Source organism: Pimephales promelas, chromosome 17 (genome assembly GCF_988280905.1).
Source record: "Pimephales promelas chromosome 17, fPimPro1.hap1.1, whole genome shotgun sequence".
Classification (NCBI taxonomy): Eukaryota; Metazoa; Chordata; class Actinopteri; order Cypriniformes; family Leuciscidae; genus Pimephales; species Pimephales promelas.
This window is the reverse complement of record NC_142785.1, coordinates 32,185,042-32,200,089: the sequence shown is the minus strand read 5'-3', so window position 1 is coordinate 32,200,089 and position 15,048 is coordinate 32,185,042. Positions and strand designations below refer to the sequence as shown.

At 36.6% G+C, this 15,048-nt stretch overlaps 1 protein-coding gene across 2 annotated transcripts in view; it reads right to left on the bottom strand.

Moving 5' to 3' along the window:
- Window positions 1–12,736, bottom strand: part of pax2b (paired box 2b) — a 34,252-nt gene extending 21,516 nt beyond the window's left edge. Inside the window, exons 1-5 of one of the 2 annotated variants that reach the window (XM_039665396.2) lie at window positions 12,168–12,736; window positions 10,666–10,831; window positions 9,534–9,731; window positions 6,016–6,095; window positions 4,418–4,537 (exon numbers count right to left, since the gene is read on the bottom strand). In XM_039665396.2, coding sequence (XP_039521330.2) covers window positions 4,418–4,537; window positions 6,016–6,095; window positions 9,534–9,731; window positions 10,666–10,831; window positions 12,168–12,210 — 607 coding nt within the window. In that variant the 5' untranslated portion in view covers window positions 12,211–12,736. The remainder of the gene's footprint in view (window positions 1–4,417; window positions 4,538–6,015; window positions 6,096–9,533; window positions 9,732–10,665; window positions 10,832–12,167) is intronic. The other variant, XM_039665398.2, reaches the window with a different exon arrangement.
- Between the last annotated feature and the right edge of the window lie 2,312 nt (window positions 12,737–15,048).

Genomic DNA, 15,048 nt, shown 5'->3' with positions numbered 1-15,048 from the left:
CGTTCGTCTTCGGAACACAAATGAAGATATTTTTGATTAAATTTGAGAGCTGTATAACTACCACATTGGCTCCTAAGGGACTGCCTCTTGACGGCCCAAAAAGTCAATGAAGAAAATGTTTAAATATCCCAAGTGACTACCGTGGCTCAACTATATGTTTATCAAGCGACGCGAATACTTTTTGTGCGAAAAAACAAACAAAAATAACGAGTTTATTCGACTATTTCTTTTCTTCCTTGTAGGCCAGAACGAGACTTCCTTATAGATTTCCACGACGCATGCGCGAGATTTGCGATCTGCTCACACCAGCCTTCACTACTTCAGATCGCAATTCTCGCGCATGCGTCGTGGAAATCTAGGGAAGTCTCGTTCTGGCCTACAAGGAAGAAAAGAAATAGTCGAATAAACTCGTTATTTTTGTTTGTTTTTTCGCACAAAAAGAATTCGCGTCGCTTGATAAACATATAGTTGAGCCACGGTAGTCACTTGGGATATTTAAACATTTTTTTCATTGACTTTTTGGGCCGTCAAGAGGCAGTCCCTTAGGCAGCCAATGTGGTAGTTATACAGCTCTCAAATTTAATCAAAAATATCTTCATTTGTGTTCCGAAGACGAACGAAGGTCTTACAGGGTTGGTACAGCATGGGGGTGAGTAATTAATGACTTAATTTTCATTTTTGGGTGAACTAACCCTTTAATGCACATTCATTATCACATTACTGAAGTAAAATGCACTGTAAAATATTTTTCAAAGTTGTAAATAAAACAAAGATTATTGTTTTGATTATCGTTTTCTACTCCATAGTTCCAAGCTCAATTGAACGTTACTTGACGTTTCTTTAATGATCCATAATGTGATGTATTTTGCCTACACTGAATTTAATTGTATTTGGAAACTGCAATGCATGATGAATTTAAAAATGCAGCATTGTCTTTCTGAAAGCAAAATGGAGTAGAAACAATTTTTACACCAAGAGATTTGGTGTAGAAAACATTTGCTGGTAAATTTCACGAATAATTACAAAGAAACAGCAAGTAACACATTACATTAAACATGAAATTGTGAAGAAGAAATACTGAAATAAACTCTGGGTGAAATATGGACAAACCCAGCGATTGGGTTAAATTTTGTGATTACATTTTTAACTCAACGTTTGGGTTTGTCCAAATTTAACCCAAAGTTGGGTTGAAACAACCCAGCATTTTTATTTTTTGTACACCAATAATGTTTGTTGTGTTTACATCTTTGAAAAAATATATTTTCCCCCAGTGTATTATAGGATTTTAGATTCTATATTTACACTTTAAAAAATGCTGGGTTGTTTTAACCCAATTTTGGGTCAAATATGGACAAACCTAAACATTGGGTTAAAAATGTTAGTTACAAATGTAACCCAATGGCTGGGTTTGTCCATATTTGACCCAAAATTGATTGGGTTAAAACAACCCAGCATTTTTTGGAGTGTACTAGATTTTGCTACAGGGAAGGTATTGTTTTAAAAGCATTGTTAGCAGGCAACTGTGTGTGTGTGTGTGTGGCTGCTGGTTGTTCTGGCAAAGATAAACTACATTCTGTATTCCAGGTGTCTACAGTCCATGAGCAATGTGTGTGTGTGCGCATCACATGACTGTTTGTGAAGTTATACATAACATACACTGCCCTCCTCCTCTCCTCTTTCTCTCTCCTCCACCTCTTCATCCTCAGCGCTTAAATCAAGAAAATGGCCACACATCAAGAGGATCATTTGGGCCTGAGAACAACCCCCAAAACAGTCAATCATCTTAAAGACACACACACACACACACAGATCTGAAGTCTCCCATCATTCCTGCCGCCGCTGATGTCACCCCAGCGCCCTTGCAGCGTCTGAAAACCAATGAACCCCAATGCAACACAATGAGTGTGTGTAACGCGCTCTACTCACAAGAATGACTCTTCTACGGGCGGCCGATCGCCAAACACACCGCATCGGTTACATGTCCAGTCTCACGGCTGGCACACACACACACAGACCTGCATGCTGCTATCTTTAGGTAATCGCCTATTGCCATGAATAATCTCTCTTTAGCCACAGGAAAATGACGTCATGACAATCACAAGAATGAACACCGCACACCAAACCCTCAGCAGTGAAGAGTGTGTGCTGTGACGTCAGAGAAACATGTAAGTGCATCTGAGTCTCACACACACAACAATAGTGATCTTTAACCGGATTGATTTGGCGTACACTATACCTCTGTAATGTAAGGGCGCAAACATTTGTGTTTTTGGAGAAAACTTTATCACTCTAAAAATTGCTGGGTTGTTTTAACCCAACTTTGGGTCAAATATGGACTAACCCAGCCATTGGGTTAAATTTTTATTAGTGCATTTTTAACCCAATGTTTGGGTTTATCCATATACCCAAAGTTGGGTTAAAACAACCCAGAATTTTTAGAGTGTATATTCTAAAATATTATAGAAAACTTTTTATATATACACTACTGTTCAAAACTTTGGGGTTGGTAAGATTTAAAAAAAAAAAAGTCTGTTCTGCTCACCAAGGCTGCATTTGTTTAAACAAAAAAACTGTAGTAATTTTGCTCAATATTATTACAATTCTTATTAACTGGTTTGATGTGAATATGTTTAAAAGTGTGATGTACTCCAATCTTCAGTGTCACATGATTCTTCAGAAATCACTCTACTATGAGGATTTGATGCTCAAAAACATTTCGGATTATTGTTATCAATGTTAAAAACAGTTTTATGCATTTTGTTTTCAGGATTTTTGAATCGAAAATAGAGAGTTTGAACAGTAGTGTATTTTATAAAATAGTAGTTAAACTTTTGCATAAATTCGTTCACCATAAAACGAAGTGTTTGCCTGAGTGATTGCTGGTCAGAATAAACAGTAAGTGTCGTAGAGAAAGAGGTCGTTGAGCTAAACGTCCCCTGAAGGCTGAGTTTGTTAGTTGGCTACATCATCTTGACATGTAATTACTGAAGCTCTCCTAATCACTGCAGTGTAGATTAATAACTGTGAGGGTCACATGATCACGTCAACACCCAATCATTACACGTCCGAGACGAGTCTGCTCGCAATACTGTATGCCACATATAAACACAAAACTGACTGTGAATGCGTGGACAGTGCGAGTCATCGGGTACAGGCACTTCTCTTCTCAATAATGACAATTACAAAAAATGTAGTAATTATTGGTAGCACTTTATTTTGATGGTCCCTTTTCGACATTCGGTTGACAATAAGTAACTTCATGCCAAATAACTCTCATTAGAGTATTACACTCTAAAAAAAAAATGCTGGGTTGTTTTAAGACAATTTTGGGTCAAACATGGACAAACCCAAATGTTGGGTTAAAAACGGCTAGATTTGTCCATATTTGACCCAAATTTGGGTAAAAACAACCCAGCATTTTTTTAGAGTGTAGTAATCTCTGCTATCTCCTCCATCAGACATTATACTGACTATATTGCAACTACATGCCAACTTATTCGATCCCTAACCCACCAGTCTACTAGTACTTTACTAATAGTCTAATGAGAGGAGCAACTATACTTATAGTCAACAGAAAGTTTTAAAGGGACCATCAAAATAAAGTGAAACCTGATTATTAAACAAGAAAATATATATGAATAATTATGAAAAATAAATCCTGGGTTGTTTGCTGGGTAAAATATGGACAAACCTAAATGTTGGGTTAAAAATGCAATTTAAAATTGTACAGAAGTTGGGTTAAAATTTGAAATTACATTACATTGGGTTTGTCCATATTTGACCCAAATTTGGGTTCAAACAACCCAGCATTGTTTAAAAATTGCTGGGTTGTTTTAACCCAACTTTGGGTCAAATATGGACAAACCCAGCCATTGGGTTACATTTTTTTAATTACATTTTAAACCCAATGTTTGGGTTTGTCCATATTTGACCCAAATTTGGGTTCAAACAACCCAGCATTGTTTAAAAATTGCTGGGTTGTTTTAACCCAACTTTGGGTAAAATATGGACAAACCCAGCCATTGGGTTACATTTTTTTAATTACATTTTTAAACCCAATGTTTGGGTTTGTCCATATTTGACCCAAATTTGGGTTCAAACAACCCAGCATTGTTTAAAAATTGCTGGGTTGTTTTAACCCAACTTTGGGTCAAATATGGACAAACCCAGCCATTGGGTTACATTTTTTAATCACATTTTTAAACCCAACGTTTGGGTTTGTCCATATTTGACCCAAAGTTGGGTTAAAACAACCCAGCATTTTTAGAGTGTATAATTTAACAATTACTATGATTATTGTTTTTATTATTGTTGTTGTTAATTAAAGTTGTAATTGTGCTGTTTGCAGGACTGCATGGCTTCAGAAATATTTAGCATATCCTCCTCCCCCCCAAAAAAGGAGAAACCGCAGACTCACCAGCATCTCTTTTCCTCTTTTCTCCATTGGAGCGAGGGATTCCCAGAATGCCGTTGATGGAGTAGGAGCCCACAGGGTCAATGGATGAGCTGGAGACAGGAGGAGACGCTGCACTGGAGACTATAGGAGAGAGAGAGAGAGACATCACATCAGAGACACAGGTTTATAGCAGCATCTCACTTGCATTTGCTCCGTTTTCCAAGATGTGATCATGTCCTCAGCGTGACTTTAGAGCATCTTAACATCTTGAATGGAAATTTGACCGTCTGTCACATGATCAATTTACGTGCATTTGATTTGACACCTAAAATAGTGCAGAATCTTTCATATTTATTTATATAATGTAATATCAAGTTGTGATATTGTGTTTAGGAGGAATTGGTTTGCAACCATAAGCATTTTTAGGTAAAACTAATATTTAGGCTTTAAATCTACACGATGTAAAAAAAATAGCTTAGAAAACAGCATCAGATTGTTTTAAACTAAGACAATTATAAATCAATATTGAAAATTCTCTCTATATATTTATAATTTTCAAAGGTTTGTGGTCAATATAAGAATATAAGAAGTATCTTCTTCTCACAGAGGCTGCATGTATTTGGTTAAAAAATACAGAGTAATATTGTGCGATAATATTACAGTTTAAAATAGAGGTTTTCTATTTTAATATATGTTAATATGCAATATATTCCTGTGATAAAATCTGAATGATCAGCAGTCTTCAGTGTCACATGATCCTTCAGAAATCACTCTAATATGATGATTTGCCGCTCAAAAACATTTCTGATTATTATCAATGTTGAAAACAGTTGTGTTGCTTCATATTTGTATTTTTATTATAATCAAATATATAGCCTATTATTTTTATTAATATTTTATTTGATGAATAGAAAGTTCAAAAGAACAGCAATGACCTATTTATTGTCAGAAAGTCTTAAAAACGTCCTTTTCATTCACATTTAAAGTTTTTTGCATTTCACTGCTGTCTCAGACTTTCACACCCCACTGTATATTAGGGCTGTGAAACGATGAATCGCATCCAAAATAAAAGTTTGTGTTTACATAATATATGTGTGTGTCCTGTGTATAATTATTTTGTATATATAAATACACACACATGCATGTATATATTTAAGAAATATTTGCATGTATATACTTTATATATTTTTTTTAATAATTAAACAAAATATTAAAAATTTTTATAAAAATATAAAAATACAATTTTTTTTACAAAATTAATATTATATATAAATATAAATATTTTATATATTAATAACACATTTTTCTTAAATATATACATGCATGTGTGGGTATTTATATATACAAAATAATTATACACACTACACAAACATATATTATGTAAACACAAACTTTTATTTTGGATGCGATTAATCGCGATTAATCGTTTACAGCCCTACTGTATATGATTCAGATATGATTTATAATGAGTACAAGATTAGTGTGTGTCAGTATTTTCAAACTTAGTCGCAATAGAATTAAGAAATATCCGTCTCTGAGCAGAAAGGGTTGGCCCTTGATTTGATTTGGAGGGATGACCTCGTCCAGAAAGGTCCCTGGAGTTAATGATGTGATCTTACCTATAGTGTGTCCTGGGGTGGAGAGAGACGTCCCGTCTGGCGAGGGGTGAAACGGTTGCTGAACCTTCGTCCGAATGATCCTGCACAGTAAATACAGAACATTTACTCACACGAGTCTCTCTCTCTCTCTCTCTCTCTCTGATAATCTCAGATTTACTTTCTATATCTCAGCGCAGGGGGCATCTGACAGAACGGATAACCGCAGTCGTTCAGATCCTGTTTACCCGAGTGAGAAGAAGCAGACTGAGGTGAGATACAGCCGAAAGCTCTCTGAGCTCTTTTGCCTTGAGTGATCTCGCAAACAAAGCATGAAATCACAACAATTCACCTCGATAATCGTCCTTACGGTCCCGAGGAAAGCCTCGGGCTGGGTTCTAGCGTGGATGAGGTTCTATCGATCTAGACTCTAGGATAAAAAGTTGGGAATTAGCCACATGGGTGCCGGGATGCAAATGGAAAGCTATAAATTACATGTGACAGGAAAGCAATAGTTGCTCAGTGCGGTGTACAAGCTTACGCCAGCATTTGATTCTGTTAATCTGAACGGCACTTTTGGGGAAAGGGCCCGCTGTCACGCTCATTTGTGAACTTTAGATCTATTCATCACCGACGGCACTGTATATGCTAACAAACGCATGCAAAAAAAACGGGTTTTTTGGTTTCAACCCAAATTTGGGTGAAATATGGACAAACTCCAATGTTGGGTTAAAAATGTACAGTTAAAGTTGGGTTCAAATTTTAAATGACATTTTTTAACCCAACATTTGGGTTTGTCCACATTTGACCCAACATTTGGGTTAAAACAACCCAGCACCGTTCAGAGTGCATGCTTTTCCTGTGACGTATACATTCTTAGAAGAAAAGGTTCTATATAGAACCTTAAAAGGTTCTAAAGCGCTACGTATTTGGAACCCCTAAAATGCAATGCATGTGAATGATCACAAAATTTTAATTTTTTTTTTAATTTAATTAATCAATATCACATGAAGAGTGCCATTTCAGTTTTTCTCCTCCGAAAATCAGCATGATTAAAATGTGATATTAATTTACAACAGTTTAATAAACTATAATTTAATTACAACTTCAAAATGTTGCAGAATAATGTAATATATGAATGAATAATAGTGCCAAAAGGGTTCTTTATTGTCATTATCATCATTTTTTTTTTTGCATAAAAGGTCCTTTGCAGTTGAGTAAAGAACCATATGCTACATATATAGAACCCTTTTTTCTAAGAGTGTAGCTTTCATTTCATGCCCCATAAAGATTATTGATTGTAAAAATATTTCGAATATATACATTGTGACACGGATCCCACTCAAAGCGCATGTATATTTCCATTAAAATGAGTGTGCTGCTAATATTGACATCAGCTTTAGGACGTGTCCTCAGGGCTTTGAAATAGAGAGCGGGAGAGAACACGCAGTGACAACATATCGATATTATATTTCATTTCTCTCTTTCTTTGACCCCCTTGCATGGCCTGGGGAGAATAAATCTGCAGACTTTATCCAGAATCTATGTTTCTCTTATTGAATAAGTCATTCGGAAGAGTGAATTAATGCCTGGGTTGTGTCTGAAAATCCTCTTAAGAAATATTAAAAATGCTTTACATGTGAATCAATAATATCGAGTGCCGTCGAGGAGGTTTTTATAAGTCCGGCTGTCACTTGTTGGCTGTAGAGACACTTTAGTACATCGGGAAGTCTGTAACACTTAATAATGTATGTTAAAGAAAAGTGTTTGAGTCTGAACATCTTCTCACTGTCAACAGGCTCGGTCTCAGTTTGCACACACACACACACGCCACAAACTCTTTCTTTGCAAGCTTTTGAAGAACTGACTTGAATCCAAATTCCCAAATGATTTGATGATCTATCAACGGACTGAGTTTAAACCTTATTCAAAGTATATCAACATTAAATAAAATCAGACATAAAGATGGAATAAGTCGCATTCATATTTTAATTTGCCTCATAAACAAAGACCCGTTTCCTGTTTCAAAATATCCAGACTGAATTCAATTAGATGTTCGAGACGTTTAAGGGCTTCAGTAATTACATTAACGCACATTTTGCATTTATCTCACAAGTTCATGTCAAAAGACATTCAAATGGCCCTTTTTAGGTGACCATGAGGCATGAAATGAATTTTTTTTCCAGCCTTCTCTTCTGTTGTGTGAGGCGCTCTATTCTTTGCCATCGACTCATTAAAATGTAATGCAGAGTCTGGTTTTATGGAAGAGTGAATCTTAACCAAAGTTCAGCGCCTCACTGCTTCTTTTTACCCTTTTGATTTTCCACACAGGTCTAACACACCACCCTAAAACACCAATTTAAGGATGTAAATAGAATCATATTGGATTATGGATTATTTAAACGGCAGATTTCCCATATTGTAGCCTTGGTGGGCGGTATTGATCATCGTTCCAGTCAAAATTAAAAATAAATCCGAGCTATTTTGAACATTTTCACTCGTAGCAATATTAAAAATGTATTCATTAAGATTTTATTTTCCTTATTTTCACATCCTTTAATATATTTAGTCTCTTAACTGGGTTTTGTGAATGAAAAGTTACTTCCAAATGACTGTCGTCTTTCTAAAATAGAAAGGACCGATAAATGACGGCATGAACTCTAATCGAGCCGCTCTGTGTGTCTTTTTCCAGGTCTGATCACCATTCATTGATCGGTTTTCACCCGGTCAGATGAGATTTGAGAGCTTCAGTCTGTCATTGTTGAGGTAGTTTGAAGCAAAGGGTTGAATTACAGACACATAACAAACCTCTTTACTGCCAACAAACCGCCCAATATTCAGCAAAACTACTGTTTATTTCAAAATTATTCATTTTAAAAATAAATAATTAAATAAAATAAAATACTGGGTTGTTTCAACCCCTAATTGGGTAAAATACGGACAAATCCAAGCATTGGTTAAAAATATTCCAATATTTTTAATTATGGTGTTGGTCTTTATTTGACCCAAACATGAGGAATTTCGCAGCATGCCAATTTAGATAAACGTTGTGGAAATAATTTTATAATAAAATAACCCCCCCCCCCCTCCCCCCTCCCATTCAACTGGGTATAAAAGAGGAAAGGCTGCTGTACAGTTTATAATGTTATGTAGGCCTATGTTTTTATTTTTCTTTCCTTTTTTAAATTACATCAAAACGTTGAGGGGCGTTTTTATTTTATTTTAATATAGGTACGTTTCAAATGAAAGTTCGTTTCAAAATAAAATTTGAAGGTTTAAAACCATGATTACGAGTGCTAGTCAAGGTGCGCTAAACAAGCGCAGGCGATGTCGCGTTCACCTGGTAACCATAGCAACCGCTCGTGCACTTTCGGTAGCGCGACACAACACAAGCCTATCATAAATTTACTTCAGATTCACACAACAAAAGAATATAAATAAATATATATATATATATATATATATATATATATATATTAAACATGTCATGATAAGACCCAACACGAAGTCATCGAGCCAGTGTTATTGTCGGATCCTCTGACCTGTTTATGGAGGAGACGCTGGGAACGGTGTCGTTATCACAGATCCCGTCCGCCAACAGCCTGTCTCGGATCTCCCAGGCGAACATGGTGGGATTCTGTCTTTTATAGTCCGCTATTTTATCCACCACCTTCGGCGTGGCGACTTTGGGTTTGGATCCTCCGATGACTCCGGGCTTGATGCTGCCAGTCTCGTAATATCTGCAGGAACAACTGTAAATCTGACTTTCATAACCTGACCAAACCTGATGACAATAAACAACAGATGCGTGCTAACAAAGCCATGAAAATGTTTTATCTAAGCTACTTAACACGGCTCTAGTAGGAAATTATCATATGATTAGAATACTAATTTAAAAATTTGCGCAGCAGGACATTAAGCAGCCCATCTGTTTTAGTTACTCACTTATTAATCTCAGATAAAAAAATAAATAAACGAATTTTAACTAGTTTTGCCTGACATTTCAATTTATTATTAAATCCATTATTTAATCAAATGGACAAGCGATGTCAACAAACTCATTAGCGTTTGACCTGGTCGAAATATTCTGAACAAAAAATACATTAAAAAAATAATTTTATCATTAAAGCATTAAAATAAATGGTCAAATACCTTTTTCAGCAGGTGCACATAGGCACAGTTCTGAAAGATTCTATATGAGAAGGTTTTTTTGTGGGCAAAATAATAATCACAGATCTCATAATGATGGGTTTTCAAAGCTCACAAGGCGTTTTAGTGTTTGTTAAATGTCAAATTGGGGTATAATAATTAGGGGCATATGCACATTTTTATGATTCTCAATTCTGTGCTGTTAAAAAAAAGCACATTTCCTTACTTTGTTGACATTCAATTCAAATTTATTTTGTATAGCGCTTTTCACAATAGGCCTACATTGTTTCAAACAGTGATGTGTTTCATGTTCTCAATCTAAATCTATTGCAGCATTTGTGCTAATTCTACATAATTATTATGCATGCCGTGTTTTATGGGCTCATTTCAATTGAGAGACTAGCTATATGAATCAATTTAATATTAATTGGCGATGGTTCAAAAACTAACTTGTGACTACACGAGCTCAACTGATGCGTTATTGTGAAATGTCTCGTGGTCCTGAGAGTGTGTACAGGGTCTCACCTGCCCAGGATCTTGCTGACGCAGCCGTGACTGACCCTCAGCTGTCTCGAGATGTCACAGGGTCTGACCCCTTGATGCGCGAGCTCCACGATTCTCTGGCGCACGACGTCAGGTAAAGGCCTTCCGTTGACGAACACCCCGCCCAGCTGGTTCACTCCCCCGTGCCCTATACCGGAGACAACAGCAACAAGCACCCGGAACATAACATTACATACAGGCCGTCGGTGACGCGCGTCACAAGTCCGTCACATCCATCCAATTAACACGCGACGCGTTCTGTGTGGACACGCGCGAGCTATAAACCAGCGGAAAGGTTAACTGCAACCAAACGCGTTTGTGAGAATGAATCACCGTCTCTATAGACGCAAACGAATAGCTATATATGCAATGATCTACACTAAACAATCTGCATTATATCCACTGCGAAAACATGCACAAAACTTATCCTAGGATTTTGTATTATTTTATACTATTATTTCAGACATTCACGTGTTTTATGCATAAGTTTAGTACTCTTTTTGTATAGCTACTGTATAGCCTAACTGTCTTTTTGTATATTTTGTATAACTGTCATTTACTGTCCCTAAATTCACTAGCCTATGTAACTCAATGTCGTGAATATAATGACTATCAAACGTTTTTAAGCGTTAATGTTTTTTAATGTAGCCTAACATTAAAATTAATGTTTATTTTCTACATTAATTTGCTATAGCTAATGGCTGCATGTTCTTGTTGAAACAATAATAGTGTTTGTTACTCGTGGTGAGCGATTAAATTACACGAGCATTTATTGTTTTCATTCCCTATATGTAAATTATTAAACAGTTTTGTTTGATCAAATTACTTATTGTTAATCTCGATTAGCCGTTTTAAAAAAAAAAACATTACATTTTAATTAAATTAGAAGTGCATATAGAGCATGTACATTTTAGAATAGTTTTTTTAAAACAAAAATGATAATATTTTCTACTGGAATTATGCGAATATCCTCGCAATATTTTTGCTTTTTTATTTCAAGCATTCAATTTTTTTTGTATATAATAGCCATAGAGATATTTAAATTTTCTCATCACATAAAGCCACGCATATTTTGATTATTAACCGAGTTCTTTGTTTCTGTTTTATATTATTTTAATTATTTATCTTATTTTTTTCTGAAATCCAATATAAGAAGAGTGCAATTTTGTATCCTTCTTCAACCCAAGAGCATAATAATGTCTTCTATAATTGGGCCTTTTTTTTTTTTTTTTTTTTGCATTCATTGTTTTTGTAAATAATAATCACACATAATACGCACATCGCATATTTTAATTTTGATTAGTAGGCTAACCGAAGCCCTTTATTGTTTCTGTTGTATAGCTAGTATTTGAATCTTATTTCTCCAGAAATGCAATATAAGAAGAGTGCAATTTAAAAATCCAGTAGTCTAATAATTTCTTATTCCGGTGACGATAAATGTGAGAAGCATATTCTCCAGTCAGATAAACTCCAGTGTAACTCACGGTGCATGGCGGAGAACGGGTCTGCCTTACAGTGAATATCCATCGGATAACCGAGAAAAGAGCGATAATCAACTGAAGTCGCCGTCTCGTCTTTCTTAGAGAACAACTGAAAGAAACGAGGATGTAACGTGAATCCAGCCGAGGAGGAACTTCGGAAAGTTGCAAATGGACGCAGGATTTGTCAGGTGTCAGACATGACCGTGTGTTCTAGCTCAGAACAAAGTGCTGTCAAAGCAGGAAATGTTTAAATGTTTTCAGCATGCATGCTTTCCCCAGAACTCATTTCCCAGCGTCCGTCCCATCCATCCGCGTGTTAGTGTGTCTTATATCCCGGTGCTCTCGGGTATAGCAGGTGCCGTTCTGCGCATGGAGGATGACAGACAGCAGAACCATCGGAGACTGCGGGTTTCCTGTGCCCACCTTTCCCTTTCCCTCAGTAACGACACGACGCGTTTGCATGCGCACACGGCCCGGGACTGAAGCACTTGGGTCGCTTGTGTTGGTTTGTAAAAGCTCCTCCAGCCCCCTCCTTTACGCGGACCCCCTTTCGCCACTATGGGTGAGTGTATCAGACAAAGGCAGTAGATTCCAGCACTTTGTGATTCGCTCAGATGAAGCTCCATCCGCCTGTCACTCCGAAAGGGGAGGGAGGAAGGAGAGTTTAGTGGAAATTGAGCGAGGATGAGAGCAAATCATTTGCTTTTTTGCGATAATAGTTTGAGACAAGAATTCGGAATTGCGAATGTTATCAATGAATTATATCAATTCCAATAACGAGGTTGGTATATGGTGATAATAACACACAGGTAATCGCATGCGTAAATAGAGCTTTTGTATTAAGATTGTCCCCTTCAGTCGTGCACTCGCAGATGGCCTGCGGGATATAATGCAAGGCCTGAGCTCTGCCGGAGAAGACCGGCTCTAATGTCATTATGGAGAGGTCGATGTGTGATTATGGTTTGATTGAAACACCATCTTGTTTTGGTTTGCCGTGTTCGTCTCTGTGATGAGCGGCTCTGGATCGGGTCAGAGCGACTGAGACGGACTCTAGGTGGCGCTATATCGTCTCTCCTGAGACAGCAAAACTAGATTATTAATCGCTTTTAATCGCATCTAACATAATAGTTTGTGTTGGCATAATATGTGTTTGTGTACCATTTAAAAACTGCTTTGCATCACACATATATAGGCTATATATATAAGACTCGTCTGTATTGATGTTCGTCCATCTAACTAGTTTCTTCTAAATCTAAATATTTATCGGAGACCTATTTTTTCTTTTTTTAATGCATATTTTCATTTAAATATTATTACAATTATTTTGCTGCAATTAGGCTACATGTCCTTTAAGAAATGCAAATGTGTGCAGATTTGATGATATTAATATAGTAATATATTTTTGGTCACGGAAAAAGAAATGAAGTCTTCGAGATGAAAACATCTGTAGACGCGAGATCTTTCAGCTGCGTCGTGAACACAAACTTTCTCACTTTTGTTGAGCATTTACGTAAAAAAAAATCACGTGTTGTCCCGATGTTGTTCCTTTAATTAGGAGAGAATCACTTTATTTGTGATCTGCAATAAAACCAAAATTGCAGGTGTTTTTTTTTTTATTTTATTTGATGGGTGTCATTCTCAAAAAAATAAATAATAAATAAATAGGTTAAAAATTAAATGTGTGTGTGTGTGTGTGTGTGTGTGTGTGTGATACATTATTTAAATAAAAATGTAATTTCAAGATTAGGAAGGGTTAAACTGAAAATATAATTTTATTTGAAATATTAATGCACACAAAATTAGGCTACCTCATACAATATTTAACAATATGACAGTTTAAAAAAAAAAAGATGTTGTATGTTTACTTATTGATATATAGCCTAGTGTTTTATAAACAAAGACTGAAATACTACCATGCCACTATATAGAGTGTCGCGAGCGTCGGTCGTGTGTGTGTGTGTGTGTTTTGGACGGGTCTCGGAGGGGCTCAGCTCGGCTATCTGCCTCTAGTTAGGTTAGAGGATGATTTTTCTTTCTCCTGGTGTTTTTGGAGGAGCTTCTGGTACAATATGTAGCACTGCGGGCTCTAATTTCACCCTCCGCTGCACAGCTTCCCCAAAGCTAGGGTTTTTCTCCGAGACCCCTCCGCCTTCCCCTGCCCTTCTGCTCTCCGCGCGTTTGCTTTTTTGTAGACTTCTAAAATTAAGTGTTAGTGTTTTTGTCACCCTTGGAGAAATTTTGCACCGAATTTGAGCAGACATTGTAAATCATAGCAGGCGTTTATGTATTTGAGTCCGTCAGGGTTTTAGAGACATGATGAAACCAAACAAAAATGTTCTTGTTAAAAGTATTCAAACAGACTAATAGATCTATTACAAATAAACACATTTTAAAAGCCTAAATATTTACCAGTTTAATATGACTAAATGCAACTTTATGTAGCCTACAGGCCTAAAACCCATCCGAAAGCTCTGATAATCCCACCTTGAAAGTTTACACGCGATGCAAAGTCAAATGTTTTTTTTAAAAAAATCTAATATATTGGGTCTTGATTTCATTAGGGCCTGCGAGCTGACAGTGAGTAATCCATCTTCTCTCCTGTGAGCTCCTCCAAACACAGACAGAACCGAACCACACACACACGCGCGCGCTGGATCTCCTCTGTTCTCCCGTGTCGTTCTGTGAGTGTGAGCATTGATGAAGCTCGTTTCTTCAGAGGTGAAGATGTTTCCTCCTTCTCTCAGCCTCCCGTTCTCATGGTAACGTCACTGATCGATCCGAGCGCGAGCACTTCATTACGGAGCATCAGAAGAGATCTGACTCCAAAACACACACTTAGCCTCTAAAACTCTGTTGAGCTCTATCATTATAGTTATGCATGCCA